The 25207-nt window shown below is 32.4% G+C and overlaps 1 protein-coding gene across 1 annotated transcript in view; it reads left to right on the forward strand.

Annotated features, from left to right (window-relative positions):
• Positions 1–25207, forward strand: part of LOC116768843 (1-phosphatidylinositol 4,5-bisphosphate phosphodiesterase classes I and II) — a 52118-nt gene that overhangs the window by 10000 nt on the left and 16911 nt on the right. Inside the window, exons 3-7 of the mRNA XM_032659689.2 lie at positions 681–818; positions 9721–9854; positions 19370–19555; positions 21073–21264; positions 23770–23952. Coding sequence (XP_032515580.2) covers positions 681–818; positions 9721–9854; positions 19370–19555; positions 21073–21264; positions 23770–23952 — 833 coding nt within the window. The remainder of the gene's footprint in view (positions 1–680; positions 819–9720; positions 9855–19369; positions 19556–21072; positions 21265–23769; positions 23953–25207) is intronic.

Genomic DNA, 25207 nt, shown 5'->3' on the forward strand with positions numbered 1-25207 from the left:
GATAGGGTTTTAAAAAAAAGCATTAAGGTTCCTAAAACCTTTTTTCTGTAAAATCAATTGTTTGAAAGATAGACGCTTCCAAAGTGGAAAAATGAATGTCCCCCCTCTAACTTTAAAAATAAGAGAGTGAGTAAACTAAAAAAATATATGTTGTAGATTTCAATGGAAACTTTCCACGAAAATTGATTTAAACGAGATATCAGTATTAGTTTTTAAGAAATAATACATTTTCAAAAAACGCATATACAATTTTGTCGTACATACAAACACTATGAAAAACCAAGTTATTTTTTTTTATGAAACAACGATCAAAGTTACAACGCACTACAATAACTTTTATATTATATCATCTACTTGCTGCTACGGAACCCTTCATGGGCGACTCCGACTGGAACTTGTTTAATATTTTTTTTAATATGACCACTGTTTAATAAGTATAAAAGCTCAAACGGGAGTCGCGGTAGATTTGTTTTTTCCCGAAGGCGTTTCCGAGTATTATAATTTTCTATTATTTTTCATAATATTTCCCGACGGAAGCTGAGACATTCGGAGATTCGAGACGGCGAATAACCGTTTTTTCCGCTTTATTCGTGTTTAGTTAATTAATTTATATTTATTATGTCAGATGACTTCGGAAATGTTAACTTGGATATAAAAAAGATTCCTTCGTCTTGTTCCAGGATCCTAAAATAAGGAACGTGGTGTTGATCGGCTCTCAGGGTTCGTTGGAAGAGAAGACGGTGACCGTTTGTCATGGGGTGGACTTCGTGAATGTTACCTTCGTCAACTTCTGCTGCACCAGAAAGGAAATAGCTCAGGTGGGTACCTGCCTACAGAAAAACAGTTGAATGATTAACATCAGATAAGAGTAAACCTTCGCACAAAATTCATTAATACCTCAGATATACATCGAAACACGAAGTAATTATTTTTTTTATATCAATTTTTTTTTTATACCACGTATATAGTTCATACATGTAATATCAAGGATAATATTCATATTACGTTCTTAAAGTAATTATAATAGATAGGATTCAATATAATCTGTTGGACAACAAACTTGTATTTTCATATATTTCTTTATATATACAAGTGAAACTCTCAATACCTCGATAATTTAAGCCATAATGGCGGGAAATGTTTTATTTTATTCACGTAACGCGATGTATAGCTCAATAAAAAAATTAACACAACTAATTCGGCTTGTCCGTGTTGATAAAAAAAGAAAACCGTGGCCATTAATGTACACTTTACTTAAAAATATCCATGTATCTAGACTCATATATATTTATTATAAATTCTATATAAATAAGAAGTTCCTCTTCATAATGGACGTTGTCAGAATATACCAAGTTTTCAATTTACTTTAATGTTATATAAATCGGGAGTTGCAAACCTTTGGTCCACACCAACCGCGTTAGTATGTGACGGCATTCAGTTGATTCTATCCAATATTTCCCTCAAACCTTTGTATCGTCACTTTTCCTTTTATCATCGCACCTCGGGGTTAAGTTCGGGACGATGGCAGACATTCGGGCTGTGATGGGATTACTTTGAGTTCTGGACGTGACAAATAGATTGCTTTTAGCGATAAAAGATCTTTTATCTGCATAAAGTGATCATAAAACTAGCTGCTGCCCGCGGCTTTACTCGCATGTTAAACACTTTTTGAGGTTCTTGTTATCCTTATGAGGTTTTATTTCATTTCTTAAGAACACATCAGGTCTTGACTTGGTGACAAGGTACTACCCCAGGCTAATGAACTTTTGATTAATTTTTTTTTGAACAATGGCTTTAATAATTTAAGTATTTAAAGGGTGAGAAATATAAACTCGAATTGAGAACTTCCTTTTTTTGCGGTCCGGTAAAAAGTAGTCTAGGTTACTCCTTCTGACATTACCCTGCCTGTGAAATTTAAGTCAAAATCGGTCCAGCCATTCCATATATTAGCAGGAACATACACAAAAAAAAAAATTGCTATAGGTACAGCATTTACTCTCATTTGAATTTAGTGAAAAGCTGTTATTTAGAATCATAAGCGGACTCTTATTTTATTCCTCAGTATATATATATGTATACATTTTCATCCCTAAGGATAGTTGGTCCAAATGTGACACGTGATAGTATCATGTTTCTTTTCTAATAATGCCGTGCGGGTATAATTTATTACCTCGATGTGATGTGTTGTGAGTATGTACATCGTACATACATATATCATCTTTACCATAATATCATAAATTTAACAGAACCCGCTATAAGACGTGGGATCGACACGGCGTTGCTGCGTCTAAATAATATTATGTTATTATACGTGTATGTGTGGACGTTTGTTACGAAATAATGCTGAAACTATTAAAATAAAACTGTTCTTTTTTGAGAAAAAAACGTAAGTTCGGGGATACTGTTGACCTTTATTACAGTACAGTGTTTTACTATTATTTATTTTTCATTGTTATATTGAAATATAACTAACTTATATTTATTTATCTCCTGATCATGATTTTAATTTATACAATAGTAGCTCCTTGTCCCGGCTTCACACGGTGTGTACATAGGATTTCTATTATATTTTACCCTTTATTCATATTTTTATGTTCTTCTATATTTTTAAACACAGTGTCCAGCGATTTTTTCTACCAATAAATATAGCCTATGTCCCGCTGGGTGAATGTAGCTTTCCAATGGTGATAGAATTTTTGTAGTCGGTAGAGTAGTTTTTGAGTTTACTCATTACAAACATACACACACAAAAATCAAACTATTGCTCTTAAAAATATTAGTGTAGATAACGTTTTTTATGTATTATAATGCAGAACTTATTCAAGTGGCCTACAACGTAGTGTAGTACAACTGCGTAGTGATGGTCTCGATTGTGAAAATACATTAGATTTTTTTAAATAATTTCAATTTGGTTTAAGTTAAAATAAATCTCCTATCTGACTACCGTTTATATACGAGACAGAACTAGGAAATAAAAGTTCCTAGCATTCTGTGACCTTTCTGTCGTATAAAAACTTCATTACTTTTATAAAAACTCTTTCGAAATAACATTAACTTTATACAACGGCTTCAAAAAAACATCTGCATTTTAATTTTGTTTCCCTCGGGAATGGTTTTCTCTCCCTATCCCATGTAGTTGGCAAAACATTAAAAACCGGTCGATTCTTAAGTTAAAATAACAATAGTTATATTTATTGTTATCTCCCTTTACCATTCGTTTTGTTAATAATAATCGATCTTTCTTTATTCTTCTCCACTTATAATTCATATAGGATCCTCTCCCGTCGTCTGTAGGCCGTTGGCTTTTCTTCCTCGTAAAATGTTAGTTGATTTTCAATGACGTCTGCCCGCCGGCCGCCGGCCGCCGGGGCAACAAATGGATAGGAAATTGATAAAAAGCTAGTCCTTTCTGTCGCAGGGATCCTCTATGTACCGTCATCAAAATATACCACGTAACTATTATATTTATTCTCTTAGATATACATACATAGGTACATAGTTTGAATAATTTTGGATCAGAAGGGTACAGGCGTCCGTATATATAACACACTACCACACTACAGACTACACATAATAAAGAAATAATGCTTATTTGATCATAAAATGCTCTAGTAGTAATATATTTTTTCCGGGAAAATCATCAGTATTAATAATTTAATTCGTCAGGGAGGCGCGTTTAGTCGTATTATCAGGAATTTGTGTACCAAAATATATTTATTAATGCACAAATGAAAAATGAAATCTGCTTTTAAGAATAATTTATTTATAGTACATTAAAATGTACGAGTTTTGCGAAGTTCGTGAGCGTGTCTTTCTTTCGCCTGTATATAAATGGATGGACTACTTCGTTTTCCGCTTTGAATATCGAAATTTATGATTTTATTAAGCTCGTATTAGTCGTAAAACTGCTTCTGATGTGAACGGATTATTTGCGGTTTGATAGTATCGTCTGACCGATTTGGACCGAGCTCACACACATTATCAGAGATTCGTTTCAGCTGTAGGACTTAGCGGGTTGCAGGTTTGATGTACACTATATCAAATACTGTTATCATTACATATTTGCTATTTGATATTATGAAAGCTGATCATTATATATATATATAAAATTTCTCATCCTTTTTTAGATATATTTTGCATTTCAGACAAATATACGTAAATTTTTATTGCATACACAGTAACATTGCATTTATGTTATACGTCGTTTAATTTCTTTATACGAAAAAAACTGTTTTATATCTTACGTTTGAACAACTATATCAAAGTGAATAAGGGTAAAGCTGTATACACATGTATGTTATATGCAATAACAGTGTATTATATTCACAGAAATTTTGTTTTTAATTCTGCTATCTTCCAGCAAACATTGAAACGTTGATCTCAAATACAAAGTAGTGGGACAATTGTCTACAGTCGAATATTACGTTTCGGTGATTTTAATGCTCTCTGTTGTCTCGTCAGTCTCGTGACATATTCTGTCATAAATACAGCTAAGATGTTATTGTGTCGCCGTAAATTAATGAAGATTCAATTGTTTATAAAGAATTGTTTGAATTTCAAATGTTTGTTTTTTTATAGTTATTGCTTGTTTTTTGTTTTTTTTTTTGTAGCAAGGCAACTATGTTATGATATTGGAATTATATTTTAAACTGCTTCAAAAACGGAATCAGAGATTAATGTGTGCTATAAATTATACATATTTATGTTAGTGTACACTCAGTATATATACACCTTAATGTTTTTTTAATTTTTGTAAGGTGTAACACTTTGAACCACACTCTATAATAGTTAAATGATGGGATTCTAATGTGTTAACAATCTGTTTGTTTAATTTATGTAAAAAACAATTTTATAATGTAATTGTAAAGCTATAAATAGTATGAGCTATGTATCAACTTAATGCTTCATTGTCTTTATATTGGACTTTGTCTGATCCTACATTTATTAAAGGACGGTTGTTTAAATATATTGTAGTAACTGAATTTACTATTGAAAGATGAAAACCATGGAGGCTGTAGGAAACTATTTTGTTCATAGCGTAATGGCGTTAATGAAGAAATATCTTTACTTTTCATTATTGATAAAGTCCTGTATTTCTTCCAAGAATTGGTCAAAAAGCGAAGATCAAATTAGACGTTCAATAAAAAATATTAGTTTTTGAGAGAATTTTGTCAATAAATTTAACGCTATTAAATATTTAAATTAAACTAGTATTATTTAAATGAATACTCGCGAAAATCTTAGATCTCGCTATTAAATATTGCAGCATAGTTTTATTTGAAATAATCTTACCTATTATTAAATTCGAAGGTTTTAAACCGTTTGCTTCATCGTTGGTGCAGTTAATTCCTTTTATGACCCCGTTTCTACAATATCACACTCCATCCGGATAATAGATAATATCTTAACTTAAAATTACAGATGTTATAAGATAAAATGTTTTAGTACTTTTACAGACTTTTGATTCTGAAATTTTTTAAATGTAGATCTACACCTGGATACAATTTACCCCATTATAGGTCGCTAAATTAACTTTCTTCTGTAATTATTATCTATATTACAATTATTTCCATGATGCTGCGAAGAGTTTGTGTTTGTGTGAAAAGACTGTGACTGTCAGGATTTAAAATTCTGCCATGGGAATCTTTAAGGAATGTCTATAAAAGTAACTGGCATTTAATTGATCCATGGTTGGTTATGGTTAGTTATGGTGTTATGCAACATAGTGTGCTTTCCATTAACGTTTATTTTCTAATATATTTTGCGATGCTTTTACTCCGCTTCCGAATATAAAAGAGTGTATTGGTTGTCTAATAAACTTTAAGCCCTTCCATGCGAGAAAACGAAATGTTACTCTTCTACCTCTTTTTCCTATTTTATTTTAAATATCTTTTGCTATCTATTTATTTATAAAATACAATTTTAGACACAGTTTCTCAAATCAAACTAAAATACCTAAGAATATGTTTTCCGTCTGCTCTTATAAATTTTCAAATTATAAACGAATCCGCACTCGTTCTGCTCAAACGAAAACCCTAAAAAAAGGTGAAGGCGGTAGAGCTTAGCTGTGGTCAAGTAACTACAGCTGGAACATAGGCTGGCTCGACCGGGGAAGTACCAGCCACTCACAGAAGGCTGTCGTGAAGTAGACTTTAAAGGCTGCCTTTCGTCTGATGAGTGAGAGAGCCGGTTGTCCTTTCTCTTTTCACACTCTTTCCTCTCCCTCTACCATGATCAAGGTCCGCAAAGCCTCCTCAACATCCCTTATGTTGCAGATGTCCATGGGCGACGGTGACTGCTTTTCATTAATCAGGCCGTCTGCTCGTTTACCACCTTTGCTATAAAAAAACCTGCTAGCTACCAAGGGGTTTATCTATAGGAAATAAGTTTAAAAATAGATTAATTATCTGGTGCTAATATTAAGCTCTTACTCATATTTGTAGACAGTGTTGATAAGTTCTTTTTTAGCATCTGCATTTAATTACATTGAGATCGATATCGTTTAAGTTATATTCGAGAAATGTCTGAAAATAAGAATGAATCACGCCATAATTGCCAGGGTTTTTCTACTAACTTTACAGATACTTTTTACAGTGGAAACTTTGATGTAGACTTGAGGGAGGAATCTTTTGTATCCATATTTTATGTTTGTCCTTCGTGAATTTGTCACAGTTTATCTTATTTAAGATATATTTGCTATAATTTTAATTTTGCTTATAAAGTTTGTATTAAATTATTTATCTTTTCCTGAGTTCAAATGAATTTGGAGAAAACTCATGGTTTATTAAAGAAAAATCCATATAATTGGACTTTATAGATGTGTAATTTATCTACTTTAATGTACTATAAGGTTTAATTTCTTTTTTTAATTTTAAACTTCATCTGTGGAGGTTTTAGTTGTGACAATAATAATAATAATAATAATAATTTTTGTGCATTCTTTCGAAACTTGACCAATCCATATGCTACTTTTGCTGTACATAGTGGTGAGTTTAAGAAGGCACACAAGATAAGACACTTCATATTAGTAGACAGCTTTTTGACAGTTTCGTAATGCAGATTGTAATGCAGGTAAAATGAACGAAACCTTCTTTAATTAAATAAAAAATTAAAAAAAAAACAAAACCCTTTTTTTCTCAAAGCTGTCAATGTTCTTTATTTAAATGAGTGATCTTTTTAACGCAGAATATAATTAAAAAATATTAACCAATGTTATTTCAGTGGTACAGGGCCTTGTCCTAGTGGGGTTTTTATTCTGTCCAAGTCTAAATAGCACTGCACTTAAATCAGTCGATATAAACCAATGAATGAAATCAGTGAAATATATTATATACATAACACTACGCTATGTAAATTTAAATTTATCCGTCTTAGGTTAAAAAAATTAAATGACTTTAACGTTTCTTTGTTTACTTGTTTGTTATTACCTATCTATTACTAAATTTCGAAAATCATATTCTTTAGGCACTGCAGAAGATGTAAAATTTCACTATATAAAAAAATATAAAGTTTATGTTGACAGTGAATAATAGTATTTCTTATCACCGACACTTCCCACGTTCCAGATGGGAATTTTGGGTCAGTTATCGCACGACCTATATACCTTTCGTCGCCGACTATAGAACAGACTTGTGGATATAATGAATATGAATGAACCATTTGGTGTACATCTCATAAATATTCTATATTGTATAATATTTAAATATAACTAAGGCTTTTTGATGCTGCATCTAAGATATACGTGAAAACATCTCGCATAAATCACAGCCCTCATGAGGCTGTTAACAAAACTGGCGAGTTATTCTATGTATGAATCGCGAATGGTTTACAATTTACCAAATAAATGCTATAAATTCGTTGAAAGGTTAGTTTATAATATAGATGCATATTATTATCGTAAATATATTGTACAATCTATTTTTAATGTTTCTGAATTATGAAAATATCCACCGGCTATACATTATAATCGATAAAGCTTTTACGCTGGCTCTTCGCTCTAACAAAAACTTCCAGTCTTAATTTCACCCGCTATTTTTATTTTGAATACGTTTTCATTTCTCCTTATTTCATGCGAAATCGTAACTCTTTAAGTTTGCTTCGTATTTACTGACGTAAAAATACTAATTGATACTTTTCAGCTTATTACTGAATTTGTTCACAATTTATAACATTATTCTTATTCTTTCTTTTTAAAGATATATATTTTTTTATTATCAGTATTAATATTGTTCCTGACAAGTTTTATATACTTGACGTATTTTCAGAACACGTGAATACAATCTATAATCTGCAATGAAACTGTGCACAAAATATTAGCAATTAACAAAGATCACGTTTGCCTGGCATTGATTTTTCTTTCGTGTTCCTCACGAGTCGTACTTTAATAAACAATAACCAGAAAACTATGCCTCAAAGTTTATTAACATATATTAATTTTGTTATAACATAATGGAGTCTGGAATATATCCTACGTTTATATGAGTTAATACACTGAATGCTCATAGAACTTTTCATAAATGCCCACGTATGCCTTTGCAATGAAAGTTTTCTAATTATTATTTTTTTATAGATATATTGCTTGTATAACTTTAAATAGTATTTCTGTGCGGTTGTAGAAGTGAAGGTGATAATCTATATTATGTTTCATATTTCGAGTAATTAACAAATAGATTTTTAAGTCTCTTCATTTTTGTTGTCCTGAAGTAACAGGTCTCTTATGTATGTTTGATAAATTTTGTCCTATCTATCTTATAAAGAGTTGAAAATTTATGCAAACTATCCGTCTTGGATTCCAAAAGTAAATCTTAAAATAGTATCGATAACAAGTCTAAACTAAATAACGGAAAATGTGAAACATGATCTTAGTTTAAAATTTTAATAATTTCGATTTGAATATTTATATTTTATTCTAGTACGAGTAGCTTATTGGTTTCGTTAAGCAGAGTCCTAGTAGAACAATAGGTTTTCGTGAACTTTTTTTTTCATTTTAATGATCAAATATTAATAATTTTAAGTCCTATTACAAAAAAATCTTTACGAATAATATAGAGTAACTTTATTTGTCTCAGTGATTGTACAATGTTTCGTAAGTTTTAAATGAGATGTCGTTGTATACATTAGTGTTGTATGAATTTAATGTTGCCAGTAGTTTTGTTTGTCCGTATTGTAATAATTTGATAAAATTGTGTCATTTTTGGTCCACGTCCAAGTACCGAGTCTTCGGTGAACTTAAAATATTCGATCCAATTATTCAGATCAGATATAACTCCAGTCATCCTAATATGTCAAATCGCATTAGTTACATCTGTAGTTGGCGAATTTCCAGATTATTATTATATTTTATCATAACTTATTCCAAATCTGATCTTTGTCCGTTAAAGAAAATGGGACGTGTATTTATGAATTTGTTACATAATATGTCAGACTGATCATGTGAATGCTGATTCTTTAATTACAGAAACTGCTCAAAATATTTTCTGTGTATGTAAGTAATAGCAAGGCTCTCTTTTGTGGCAATAGAAACCTATGCGGATTTTCGAAAAAGCATTGTATATTATTAAAGATAAAATAGTATTAGGACGATCTATGAAATCTGGAACTTAGCAACTTTTGCGACTATACCAAAAGATTCCTGGATTGTAATAATTCCATTTAGGAGAATTGGTGATGGTGTTGAAATCTTAATTTCAAGCTATTTCATCATGAGGGTTTTTGTTGCAGATGTGGACCGATGAGTTGTTCGCGTTAGCGTACAATCTGAACCAGTTCAACAATCCCACCATCAAGTTCCTGGAGAAACTGCACACCAAGATAGTCCTGAAGGCTGATAAGTCTGGCAAGATACTTGTCAAAAAGTAAGTAAAGTAAAGTTTATAAAGTGGTAGCATAGCTGTGGTCAAGTAACTACACCTCGAACATGGGTTGGCTCGACCGGGGAAGTAACGCCCTCTCACTGAAGATATGCTACGCGTGCTTTATTTTCGTAAAAATCTACATACTCTCGACGTTTCGGTTACTTTTCAGCAACCGTGATCATTGTCATGGTCATTCACATCTCGTCTGCCTGTGCATTTAAATGAATAAAACTCGCGAAAGTCTTAGATCTCATTATTGGCGTGAAGTAGCCTTTAATGGCTGCGTTTCGTCCGATGAGTGAGAGAGATGGTTGCCTTTTCGCTTTCCCACCCTTTTGTGCAACCTCTTTTTTCCCATCCGTCCCTCTTCCTTGTTGAGAAAGATTGGCAACGAATCAGCAACAGAGATGTGGCCGATTACCACGGGCGACGGTGACTACTGACCATTAAGAAGACCGTCTGCTCGTTTGCCACCTTTCCCATAAAAAAAGTAACGCTGTAGAAAATATTGACCTTTGCATATTAGAGTATTGAGTATCCTTTTTTTTATTATCTCACTGAAATATTCATGTAGATCAAAAAACTGGTGCAATATCTTTGTAAAATAACCTTAAAATATTTCACTTTGTATTTACGTCCGAAAAATTAAAAAATCGTTAAGAGTTAAGAGCTAACGAAGTTTTTTTATTTAATTGACCATTGACACGTACATTTGGATACATACTAATATTGTTTAAGTGATAGTTTTTATTGCTTCTTCACTGCCTATTAAATAATATACATTGTTAAATATCCTGAATTCTTTATTACGAGTATTTGTTACTAAGAATTAATCTCGCATTTTTATGATTTTTGCTATCCATTTCTCTTAATAAACAAAGAAAACTTCGCCAAATCTACAAAAATGTCGAGTGATTTCATTTTGTATATATTTTAGCCGCGTATGTGATTTTGAGCTTCATATTTTCGATTTCTGTGTTATGAGTACGGGCGCCGAGATGTTTGCCTCGTACATTCATCACCACTGTTGACATTCGCTATTTTTTTTTGTACAGCTCTGGTTATTTTTAGTTTGAAATTTTCAGTTCCGATGTTTTCGCAGCTGCTTTATTATTTAGGCGTGTTAGGTTTCACGGCTGGTTACGCAATGCTCTCGATTTTATTCCAGCTATATAATTTTTTATATACGTTTACATGGATATATTTATTATCTTTGATAAGTTATTTCGAAAATATATATACAGGATCTATGTCAATCGAAATATTATATACCAGTTTTTAATGCCGCTATTAGAAGTAAAATTATTACATCGCAAAATTTCTAACTATATTTTCCTTTGTAAATATGTTGAATAGTAGTCGTTTTTCAACCTACTTTTTTATTGTAGTTCAAAGTAAAACGTGCGTTTGTATAATTTACTGTCAATCCAATTCTCTTTAATAGTAATTTAGTTGGACTTTAGATGATATCGATTTGGATGTTTTATATATATCAATTAAATTATAAATCATCTTTTTTCGTACCACTCATATAAATGCAAAAGGTTATTAGATGCTAAGATTATTAGAATATTAACAATTTGAACACGCGATATTAAAGTTTATTTCGTTCATTTCCTTAACATGATAGGAATTAGAGGCAATCATGGCAGGTTGATGGGAGCCGCGATTGAATCTGTTCGACGTGACTGTGGTTGTGGTAGCACTCCGATATATAATCAAAGGTACGGGTTCGTCGACCCTCGTCTCAGCCTGAAATGTTCAGTTTTAATCCAATTATCTCTCCGCGATAAATAAACAAATAAAATCAACCAAATTGCTCTTGTTAAGTTGATTTATTTTGCACTTAACGTTGTTTGTTTGAAAGCCGGGTGACGGATGCCTTTACGTTTCTAGTGAAAACAATTCTCATATTAAATTATCATTATTCATCGTAAAATTCAAATGCATTATTTACATTCAGTCGCCTCTCATATACAGTCCGTGAAGAATATATTTAAATTAAATTATTCCGATGTTTATGCGATATATCATACTTCCTAATGGTTTGTAAACTAAGGATTTCCAGATTAAACTCCGCTTGAATAGTCTACCCGTACGTATTTTCGCCGCAACTTTGTATGATCGATCCGTTCTATGTTTAGACTCGTTAATAAATTTTATCATTGATTTAGAACTGTTTCATTCATAAGTATAATAAATTCAGTCGCAGATTTTTTTTTAATACTGTACTTCTTTATATGAAGTAATATTTTTCGGATTACTACGCGTGTTTTATTATTTATAAAAACTACAAATTCCCGACGTTTCGGTTACTTTGCAGCAAACGTGATCACGGGCAGACATAAGGTTGAGTCTTCCAAAACGCAAGCGTTAGCCAAAATTAACCTTACTGGTCTGTCCAAAGAGGAACCTGGCAATCAATTAGCTAAAACTGATGTTATCCTTATCATGTTATCTGAGATAGAAGATTTGCGAGATTTAAAGGTCCGTCACATGACGCATACTTAAATGATTTAAAAGCCTTTAGGAAAAACTGGTTAAAATACTGATGGTTACTTAATATAGAGTATCAAAGGTAACAAATAAAGTATAGATATATAGGATACTTTCGTTGGATAATAGGAATTTTACAGAACTTTTTGCTAAACGGATTTTTGGATCGTGGCTACTTGGAAAACATTCTTTAATTCTTCATAGTACGGTCTTCTAGGCATGGGACGGTAATGGCGTTCAATAGTCCTTAAAAACATAATAATTTAATGTAAAAAAGTTTACAGAAGCCGGGCTAATGAATTTGATCAGTAGTTTTTTGAAGAAATTGAATTTGAATTAATTTGAATTTGAACACAAGGATTAATAAAGAAATTGTATGTATTTCAATTTTAGAAATATTCTTGAGTTAAAAAACAAGTTGCTACAGACTATAAATTACGAGTAGAACAACTAATCTACATTTATTATGTGCTCTAAGTCTCCTGGGATCACTAAGTCTGAGCTGAGATACTTCTAAAATTTTAAATGAGGCTTTTGACTATCAAATCATTAGTCAATTGATGACTGAGGGGCTTGCCTACGTTTAGTGTATATTCGTATTAAGGAGCATGTGGACTAAATTAATGAACGAAATTCCCATATATTCTAGAAGTTTATATGAAAAGCAAAAAGTGTGTCCCTTTATATTTACTTTCGACATTTAAATTTTGCTACCTTTGCACAGGGTAGTCAAAATGAAGAAAGAAGATGCTTTCAGCAAAGTCATCCTTCTTTTAAAAGGGGTCTGATATTGTAGGAGGCTGAAAGAGCGTTACACTCCTCAGTTCATATTCCTGCTAAGCGAATAACATTAATTCTTCTGGCATCAGCAACGTATTCACGTCGGTTCCTCATGTACGAGTGTTTTTTTTAATGGTAGAGGTGGCAAACGAGCAGGCGGCCTACTTGGTGGTCAGTAGTCACATTCGCCCTTGGACATCTGCAACAAATCAGATATGTTGCGAATGCGTTGCTGACCTTGATTGTCGAGAAAGAGGAAGGAGTGAAAATAAGGAGATGGCAGTAAAGGGTGGGAACAGGGAAAGGGCATCCGGCTCTCTCCCTCATCGGACGCCGATAATCTGAAAGAGGGTGGTACTTCCCCGGTAGAGGCAGTCCATGTTCGAGCTGTAGTTACCACAGCTAGGCTCTACCACCTTAAAAAACGCGTTTTCTTATATAAGTTTTCATTGATTCTCCTGAACCTCATAGCAGTGCTACGCGAGCTGTTGAGATCATACCCAGGTCACACAAGTCGGAAATCAGTGCACGTTAATTAAAGAAAATGAATTTAGTTATTATGACAGTTTGTAAGATGTGTATGTAGCGCAGGTAAGGTTATCTGATGTGTTTTCTTTTGTGACATCTTAACGTTACGCTTTATTTGTCCCTCGTGGATCTCCATTACCATATGCCACTCTGATTCACTGTCTGTGTTGTACGAGACACGGTTGACTCGTGGGAAAAAAAATGCACATGAATTTTAATGTGGTGATTCTAATTTGACATTTCCATGAATTTCAAAGATGTTTTTTATGTTTATTGTATTGTGTTATTGTTTTGATATGAAGATACCGGCTCGGGACGATCTATTTTAAGATTGCGATAAGCATACCAACAAACAGAAGGGCGAACTGTATTACAAATAGATTTTTTGTTGTTATAAACCATTTGCAGGATTAACAAAGTTTTACTACAGCAATACGTTTCTTCTTAGTGAATTCGTTAATAGAAACGTCGTTAAAACCAGTTTTAAGCTCATTTTCTACTTCATTTAACGACCTTAATAAAAACAAAGATTTTTTAATCTTTTACTATGAGTTACCGTTATTTTTTTTTCAATCGGAATAATTACATTATTCTACCGAGTTTCCCGCTATCGAGTGTTACACGGATTTCGCGATTATTTCCAGAATCTTAATATTAATGATTCATCGGAATTCGTCGAAGTGAGTTCGCTGTCTTTTATTTATGGATCCATTACAATATTGATTTCTTCAATAAACACTTGATAAATTCATTAAATAATAACGTTGTTGTCTCCGTTTGTTATATAAAAGATGTGATTACGACAAAAATGTCCACACCCTTTGAATTGTTTCGACGTCTTGTTAGAAAGACAAGTTCAAATCTTTTGTATTGTCACGTTCCTCTTGAAGATCCCTGGCTTTCGAGTAGTTTGTGAAGATAATGATTAACTTTTATCTCGCATTGTTTATCGTGTTTCAGTATCCTTTTACATTTTGATGAGATCGCCGTACATGTTCCAATTATAAAATGATACAACCTTTCGTATAACAATAAAAATTATATGCTTAATAAAAAAAAAGTTCATAAGGCTTTGGTATGCATCTTTTTATTATAAAAAAAGGATTTTTATAAGGACCAGATGTTTTTAATATTGTTGTCAATTGATTTTTTCTTAAAGTTAACAATAATAATCCACTTATTTTAGCGTCGTGAAGTTTGTTATCTTACAAGTTAAATATACAGTATTATTTTTATCTTTTTAAAAGAAATGCTCTTACCAGCTTTGAAGCTCCGTATGAAGGGCAGGGATATTAATAAACTCAGACTTATTTTAGTTTGTATAGTGATGGTAATTTATTATTGTACAATTATTAAAATCACTCAATATGTCAAGATAGTAACGCAATATATATATTTTCACTGGCCCATATAGATATGTTACATACTTTAACGGATGTAGTAAGCAGTTCACGTTACAGTATTCTTGTAAGTGGCGAGTGCTCCGAGGAAATGATTACGTTTTACGTTTTAATATAAAACATGCTTTTAGTTCTCAGTCCCTTAATTGCATAAACGTAGGATGCCAACTTCTATGAAATAACGAATTACACACCACTCTGAATCCGATGTTACATAATATATCTCTGCACATTTTATGAATATTATATTTTTATTGTATATCTATGAGAGGATTTTATTCAACCATCGTCTCAAACATATCCCGTACTAGAGTGTAGCGTGTTCCGTCTGTCTTGGAAGTTTATATTTCGTTTCCATTTCTATCACAACAGATAGTTGTAAAATATTCACGACTAAAACGTCTCTAGGACAGTGACATCCTGTCAACCCATTTCCCCCACAAAAGCTGCCATATAACTCGCATTTTACGTAAATTTTATGTCCTGTTTTATATTTATATGAGAACTACCTTCAGTCGCGCACTTTGGTTTTAAAAGGCAATTTATAAATGTCAGAAAATCGTCAGATAATAAATAACGCGATGTTGTAATAATCATAGAATTATTTTCACAGATTTAGTATTTATTTAATATTTTGAACATTCGGATAAATAAAAAAAATATATCTTAAAATAGGGGTTGAAAATATTCGTCATCCAATTTAAAGTTTTTAGGATTTTTTCTGTGTAGTCAATATATACATATATATAATCGACTAGCGTTTTGATTTATCATACAAAAATATAATGTAAATAAATTGTTACTTTTGTTCTGCTCTTTGTAATCTCCGATTTATAAATTAATTAGTGACAAAATAAATTGAGACAAACCGTAACTTATCTTTTATATGTTTTTTCATGGTATAAAATTACGATATCATTGACATATCGACATAAATATTTTAACTAAACTAAATATTTACTTTTTACAGCTTCTTCCGCTCTGGTTTACTTTGTTAATGATTTCTGTACAATTAATTAATACGTTTATTATTCTTATGTAACCTATATAGAATAAGAATTCTGAGAAAATATATCGTTTCATGCATTCTTATAAGGCTTGTAACTATAAATATTGGTAAGCTTTAGTGTAAATTATCTAAAGTCAGGGTTCAGTAAACACAACAAAGGGTAAAGGAATAAGAGTGATTGCTCATCGGCATACCGAGTAGATGAGCCGTGCTGTCATGCCATTAATAATATTACTGAAGAATGAAATATTACAAGGAGCTAACGGAGCCGGCTTCAGTTATGGTACAAACCAAATAACTACAAAAATATAGTCCTTCCTGCTGAAAAGTGAAAATTTGATTAAATTAATAAATAAAATTTCAAATGTGTAAAATGACAAATTCTTGAGATATTTTCAAAGAAACCGAACCTTTTTACACTGTTCCAGTTATTATGTTTTGTAAAAATCACATCCACGTTATTACGAATCAATAAAAATATTGGTAATTTTATTTAAAGATTGTCTAAGTGTTTGAAAAAAAAATACTTTTTGACTTGTTATGTCAAAGTAAAAAAAAAAATTACAAAATCCTCTTTCATACTACCTCTGTGAGCTCGGTCATCTTATATGATGATTTTTACAGATAAAACAATACACTAAATGTATAAGATCTTCCAATCAAATACAAAATGTATGCAAACCGGAGTTCTTTTTACGTGTGCTGGTTATAGCGAAAGTTTCTCAACACCTTGTAATGTAGGTAAAGCTTCGTCTGAGGACTGTGTCACCTCCCGTCGTTATATCTCCAACTTAACTATTAGTTAACGTCTTAAGTCAGATCTGTAAATAGTAATTACAACGGTTTTGGTTTTAAGCCAACAAACAGCAATGTACAATTTGCAATTAGGAGAAATTAAGGCTTTGAGGTAACTCGGTAGACAGTAATATAATGTTATCCAGAGATTGTAGAAATCTAATTTACTTTATTATTAGCATGTTCCTCGTCTGACATACTTTTGAACATTTTTAACCAATGTACATTTAATAAATAAATTTTTTGATACCTACTATATTTTATTTTCACTTAACATTTCTTTGTTTTCTATATACCTATGGTAGTATAGTTGTAGAGTTATACGTGTATATTCAAGCCACCCTTAAATATTACCATTCGTTGTTGTCTTGTTCAGCTCAATTTAAAGAGGATTTACTGGGATCAAGCCTGACGGATGCGGGTGATCTTAAAAATAGATATAATCCTTCGTATATACAAATGCTTCTCGTGCTGTATTGGATAAATATTTTTCAGTTCGTAAATTGATTTGTGTTCGTTTAACTTTCATATTATCAGGTCAATGCTTTTTTTTTATGATTATCTTAAAACTTTAGAAAGTAAATATTTAATACAAACGTCTCAGATCTGATTTAATCCGTTGTAATAACATGGGCGTGCGTATATTATAAACACATTCTTGACCCGACGCTATGCTATATTGAATACTATCCGTGTCGAGCGGTTTTTGACGTAACTGTAGAATTTAATTAATTTAATAAAACATAAAAGAAATCCCTGTGATCCGTTATATATATATCGATACATTTTAGTGCACACAGTTTTTAATATATTTAACATTTCTCTGTATAATTGTTTTGTTAGCATTCACTGGGCAAGTGCTTATTTAACTTTAAGCATTAGCAAGTATATTTCAACAACATCTTGACTGTCCCAAAGTAATGCTATATATTTTCAGAAAATATTGTAGTCTATATATAAATTCTGGGTTGCTTTTTGTGTGTAACATTTCATTAAACTTGAATAAGCAACGAACCTCAGAAACTGTTAACTTTTTTTTTTTAGAGTGATTTAATGAGTGTTATTCTATTATCGTATTTATTTATTATCCAAGTAAGTGTGACCTCTGTTCCGCTCAATCAAATCAGAATCAAAGTCTTCTATTCTCGTGACAAACGAAGTTGTTCAAAATAGTTTGATCGTTATTGAATCGGGAGCCTTTAGACCTCGTCATTATAAAGGTCAACTTGCTTGACTCTCCTTAATTCATTTATCCCTCGTCATGAAAACTTTATAAATATGTATAACTATATTATATCTTCTCACTAAATTCCCATCTGTATCTATCAATACACGAATTCATTATAATATAAGTGGCGAGAAAATGTAAATGTTGTGTTATAGTAATGTACATCAAAGATGAATATTTATAAATATATTCTGCGTACCATCCCTCCTATATCTTTCAAATATGTCATAAGCTGCACCAGTAATTGCATCACGTTCTGCCTCAGACCCGCCACACGCGAGGCCTTAGGTTTAGGTTGGCTTTAACGTAACTATGAATATTGGAATTCGGTTGAGTTGCTGTGATTACACAGCAGGATTCTGTTGAATAGTTTACGAAATTCAAGGGTCATCTAAAATTCTCTTTAAGTAAGCTCCGATTGAATCAAATATATCACAAGGCTAACTTAACTTTCGATGTGTTTTACCCTTATTTAAAGTTTTACGCTGAAAGCTTGTCAACGTACAAGTAAGTCTCGGGAGACCTTTTACGTCGCTATTTATGAACGCGTTTGACATGTAACGAGAGTTCAGATTGAAGTTTTTTGAATGTAAAAATTATAATAATAAGAACCACCTTAAAATATTGTGATATTCAATGAAAACACTCTGTCAACTATACAGTAGTACCTAAATATTTCCAATGCTCTTACAAAACTGTAAACAAACTAAGGCGAGTTTTGAAGTGTATCTAAAAGCTTTTATAATATTTCATGAGCATTCAGTAAGGTCCCTAAGTACCCCACGGAGACGTCCGTAGTTTGAACACTCTAAAGCTTCCGATTTGCATATTGTTAGTTTTCCTTGTAAACTCTGTTTTCAAACTGAGTTGTCGCGAACCAATTCTGTTTACCAACAAATAATTTCATTGTACGTTTGGATTATTTTTAAAGGAAGACGTTATCTGCCATCTGGTTCATGTACCGGGGGATTATGTTGGGGAAATTTAGAGAATGGCTATACGCTCCGTCTGCATCGGTATTACAAGTTTTTATTGGCGTTTTCTTTCCTTGCGCTCTTTTAAATTCGTTTTACGAGTCTTCGTTGGGTGCTACAAATGGATTTCGGACAAGTTTCTCGACGAACTATATCGCTGTTGTTTTAAATCTTAATTTTATTACCGTTCCGTTACTATTGGAGATAAGCATGGATATACATGTGAATATATAAAAGACTTGTAGCGTATAAATGTCTCCCGTTAAAGTAAATATCTATTTTATTAATGTTAATAATCTTACCAGCATTGTCCGTCTGTTCGCACAAAACAAAGAAGACAAGAAGAGAGTGGAGAAGGCGCTCAGCGAATCCGGTCTGCCGACTGGTAAGAACGACACCATCAGTCAAACAAAGTTCCAGTTCGAGGATTTCTTCTCTTTCTACAAGAGTCTCACCCAACGAACCGAGGTCCAGAAGATTTTTAATAATCTGTGAGTATTATTACATACATAGTGATATATCATCACTACATTCATACAAACTTAGCGCTGTCGTTCCTGTAGTCCGTTTATTACAGATACATTATATAAACATTCAGTTTCTAAACGATCGTAATTCATTTCACTAATGTCTGTTACGTTTTATCTCATTCAAAATACATTATATACATTGTAGGCGCAATAAATTTATTACGAATTATTAAGGGTTACGCCGTCTCTAATAGCTTTCACTGGATATATTTCGGATCTAGTGTTTAGGGGGTCATGAAAAGTTACGTGTAAATCATTTGTATGAATGATATTTTTAACAGCATCTGTCACATTATCTAATCGATAGACCATAGCGTCTGAACACCTGTATCCGTTTAACAGTTGTGCTATATGGAGGACTGTTTACACTATACTATTATTGTTCACTACCTTACAGTCTATAATAGCAAGATGATTTTTTCATTATAAAATGATATTGTTTTAATACTAGCCAATACACGCGACTGTATTCGTTTTGTTTAATAACAAAAAAGTTCTCGTAAGAGAATATAGATGATCATTGAACATGTAGCTCGTAAAACGTAATTTATAGCTTCGATAACTGGATTTTGAATAGAGATTCTGTAATTTTTTTTTTCATCTAAAAGTCGAGTGTGATAGAAATAATAATTTTGAATTATTTATATGAAAGTATGCGGGATTTTTTCTGTTATGACAACACCAGATCTCTTCACATGTCATTATATCTTTGTGTTCCGTTTGATGTCATGTACTTGGAAACCGTTTTTGATTTTGTGACCGTAACGTGTTCTGCGATATGCCCCCGGTTGTGACGATCATTGTTATTATTATTATTCAATATAGAACACGATATATTTTAAATAGATTCGATATATATATTTTTATCTTTATTTTTTTTGTTTACAGTCACCTCAATGATTGTGGACCGTTTTTTAGATTTTTCTAATTAAGTTTTTGAACTATATTTTATCTAGTATTAAAGTATTTGATCATTCGATTACTTGTAATACGTCGTAGCTAGCGTTTTAATGAGCGTTATATTAACCCATCTGTGTATGTGACTCCGCAGCTTTTAAATTAATCGATGCTTTGAGAACGAGTTCTTTTTGGTGAATTTGACTATTTTTAGTTGATATCTGGAAAGCAGTATAAGAATTTCATCCAAAATTATGGAAGGCTTTTATTAATGCATTTAGAATAAATGATTTTCTTAAGCCCAAATAAAATAATACTCCAACAGTTTACAATGTAATTTGATTCAAAGCAATTATTAATTTTAACAATTAGGGTAAAGGACAACTAAGTTTAACAGTTAGTATGTTTCAGGCTGACCAGATGTTTGTTGCCAAATAATAATATAATTAATTCCAGCATCGTTTGTTTACAAGACCGGCTTTGTTGATTGTTTAACTTTCACCGGTTCGGTAACTAGAACACTCGAGTATTTGAACGACGTAGTTTGCCATCAAGAATTTTCAATTAGATCATATTTTCAGCACCGGTGGTAAAGCCCACTTGTCAGCCAACCAGTTGGTGGATTTCTTGAACGAGGTCCAAAGGGATCCCAGGCTGAACGAGATCCTTCATCCATACGCCGACATCCAAAGAGCCAAAGACCTTATAAAGGTCCACGAGTATAATAAATATCATCAGCAGAGGTCGCAATTGACTTTTGATGGGTTTTTAAGGTACGTGGTTGTATTGTCTTTTGTCTCACTAACACAGACAGAGAAATCGAGACATGTTCCATGCATGAATATTTAGTTACATTTAATTGTGAAAATTACTACCCCACTGTCAAGTACTATTTGATGAATTGGATAAATTCAGTGAGTGGACGGATGGATTGTGGATAAAATTAATAAATGTCACTGGCTGCGACTCGGTAGGCGGAATACAAGATATAACTCATACGATCCGGGATTATCGTTAGGCGGTCAATGCGTTTCTACGGTTACGAAAAATGCACTATTTAAATTTCTCGTTCGTAAGATTGACAATAGAGGTCGGACTCCATCTTTAGAAGGAACAGTAGGTAGCTTTTTTAACGATCTCAACAAGGTAGATAATTAACAGATCAGAACGTCAAAAGGCTTGGATCTACAATAATTACCTAACTTGACGTTTAAATTGGCCTTTCCTCGTCTATGATAAAAAAAACTCTTTTTCAAAGTTAGATGCAGGCGTCATAGAGGTGTCAAAGTTGTGGCTCGGGCTCGCGCTATCGCAATAGTTTTCCGATGAATATAAAAAGCTCTTTAAACATCTAAGAGATTTAAAAGAAACTTATATATTTCGGATATACTACCGTGATCACGGTTGCTAAAAAGTAACCGAAACGTCGGGAGTATGTAGTTTTTTATAAATATAAAGCACGCGTAGTATATCCGAAAAATATTAGTTTCATTTAAATGAATAAAACTCGCGAAAGTCTTAGATCTCATTATCTAAGAAATTTCCAAAGACATATCCTGAGGAAATCCCATGATGACATCGTTACATCACTCCAAACAAAGATGCCCCAGAGCCAGAGTCAAGATTTCGATACAATAAACAGTTTATGATAAGAGCACAAAGTAACAGGGTAGGGTTAGAATCAAGTAAGAAGGCCAATGATACGGATATATTAGTCTTTTTTTTTTTTAAGTCTAAAAGCTTAGAAATGTAGAACTAGGGTTAGAGATAGGAGATTTTTGTATCCCATTAGCACTAAAAAATCGCCAGCACTGCGAAAATTTGATCTCAATGCGTTCCGAATGACTTTCCTAAAGTAATTTAATAGGATGAGGTAAAGTTACCAAAAAAACTTGCTATATCTGCGGGGAGCCAGTTGGAACTGCTAAGCATTTGCGGGTGGGATGTATAGTATTCCTGGATAGCGGTCAATACTCGCTTCGTCAAGATAGGGTTTTAGAAATCATACGTGAAATAACCACAAACGAGCGATCAATGGGTTTTGTGAGAAAAGGCACTCGGGCTGTAAAATGAAACGTCAAGCCTTATTTTATCCTTAAGCGGCTTCGGATTGGACTATAATGATGGATACGTATGAGAAACAATACAAAATCCCCGAGGATATTTGTCCGTCAGCCTCCAGACCAGACATATTTATGTATTCGCGAATTTTAAAACGCTTTGTGTTAAAAGAGCTTACGGTTCCTTGGGAAACCAACATCCACAAAGACCATGCCATCAAGGTCAATAAATATAACGAGCTCTCTAACGAACTTACTAGGAATAGGTTCGTGGTGGATTTGTACGCGGTAGAAGTGGGAGCGAGAGGTATAACGGCAAAATCTCTCTACAACCTACTAAAAGACTTGGGTCTATCCCGAACTTAATATCAATTCATTCTTGGAACGTACTTCTTTTCAAATTTGGTCTGGTAGAGAGAGGAGCTTAGACGGTGGAGGTGAGCGTTTGACGCCCGTTAGATAAGGCCCCCCTTAAACCTACACCTGGGTCGCAAGTCCCAGGCACTGTTGAAGCTCCTCTCCCTGCAACGTGATATACCCGGCACCCGGACGGTCAATCCATTGAATGCCGAGAAATTTTCGTCTCATATTTATTTATATAGTGATTTTTATTAATATTAAATAATTATATATAAAAAGTAATAAGACTAATCGATCTCTACTTACCAGAAAATCAGTATTAAACGACAAATAGATTCGAGTGAAAAGTTTAACTATTAGTGTCGAGTAGTTATTACATTGATATTTCACTTCACAACTGAAATGTCCTTTAAACGTACCTCAAGTTAGTATCGTCAAAGGAAATACGGAATGTTTTCAGTTTTTCACCTTTAAAACTACGTTGCTATGACGTGTAAAAGTTTATCAATGAAAATTACAAACTTTATATATGTAGGTTAACCACCCAGACTGGTGGTAAGGTTGCGTTAAACCATAACCTCATGTAAACGTTAGCATAGTGTCGTACGTTAGCTATGTATTCAATTTGCTTTGATGTTTATTATCTTTACCTGGTTATGTGTTTGAAGGGATCGCGAGTTGTTTGAGCTTAAATAGTCGCTTCATAGTTTTTATACGTAAATAAATGTATGTCGGTATGAAAAGAAAAATGACAGAATTAATTAATAATTATAAATAACTCTATACCTGAGATATTATAGATACGATGTCTACATCGAGAAATTTGACAAAAATGTTGATGTTAGTGTGTTTCACCAGGTTCCTCATGTCGGAGGACAATCCTATAGTGGCTCCGAATAAATTGGACCTCTGCGATGACATGGACCAACCCTTGGCGCACTACTTCATCAACAGTTCCCATAACACGTACCTCACTGGACACCAGATAACTGGCAAATCCAGCGTTGAGATCTATCGCCAGGGACTTTTGGCTGGGTGCAGGTAAGAATATATGTATGTACTTTATATAATAAAACCCTTAGTTTCATGAACTATTTACATTTCTCCAACTGACCGTTTCATAGCAGACGCACCCTGAACTAGCTTTCATTTACAGATTTAGATGTTTATAATATAATATTGCTCGTAGAATTTTTGTAATATGTAAATTGTGATATTTTTTTTAATTTGTAAATTAATATCATTGTCATTATTAATTAATTAAAAATAATTTTGAAAAATAAAATCCTTATAAGGATTTTTATCGTTAAAATTTTTCCTTCCAAAATAAAGTCGATGTCATATAAGTCTGTTTGACAACGTTTCAGTCATATTATGAATATTTTTTATTCAACGAAAACGTCCGTAAGTTGAGCTTTTATAATCTGCTTAGAAATCTTTTATCCGCTTAATAAAACTGCTCAGAGGATAATAAGGACTTTTAAAAAGAAATATTCCGTTATAAATGTAAGGTAAATTTTTGTATATAAAATACGTATATAAGAAAAAAAATAATAGTTATACAATGTTTTCATGTTTCACCTACACTAGTTACGGTCCGATAGCTTAGTTGGCAAAGTGAATAGGACAAGATATCCCGGAAATCGCAGATTCGAATCTTGCTCGTTACAAAAATATTCTCATTCTATATTTGAATTTATTCACCTATCGGCTTAATTACTAAGAACATAATTATAAAGATTTCAACAGATATGCTTTTTAGTCTTAAAATGTAAAAACATTTAATTAAATACACCCTATAATATTCATATATAAAATTAATTTTATTTATTTATTATTAATAAATTAATTAATCAACCGCAAACAATGCTACATAGTTCGTATCCCTGAAGTGTATTTCGTTGTATCTTCTCTGTGAATTGTTTTGCGGTGTGGTCTTCGTCTGAAATTCGGTTGCATAATGCGAGAAAGCATTCCATATTCAAAAATATATTTTTCTTTTGTTGTCATAAACAAATAAAACAAAACCATGCGCTGCCAGTATTATTTTATAAGTACTGGAAAAACCTTGAAATGCATTTATTGTGCCAACATTGAGTTTTTAAGATATCGTAATCTGTGAGTTGAAATATAGATTATTTGTAATGAACGAAGTTTTCTATTATCGTCGGTCGAGTCACGTTGCGAAAGACATTAAAGTGATTTGATTTTAATGTTTTATATGATTATATTAAGTTATCATTATTTGGGTCTGTTGTTTTTGTATGCATGTTAAAAATAATTATACTGATTGTTC

This window comes from Danaus plexippus, chromosome 4 (assembly GCF_018135715.1).
Source record: "Danaus plexippus chromosome 4, MEX_DaPlex, whole genome shotgun sequence".
Lineage (NCBI taxonomy): Eukaryota > Metazoa > Arthropoda > Insecta > Lepidoptera > Nymphalidae > Danaus > Danaus plexippus.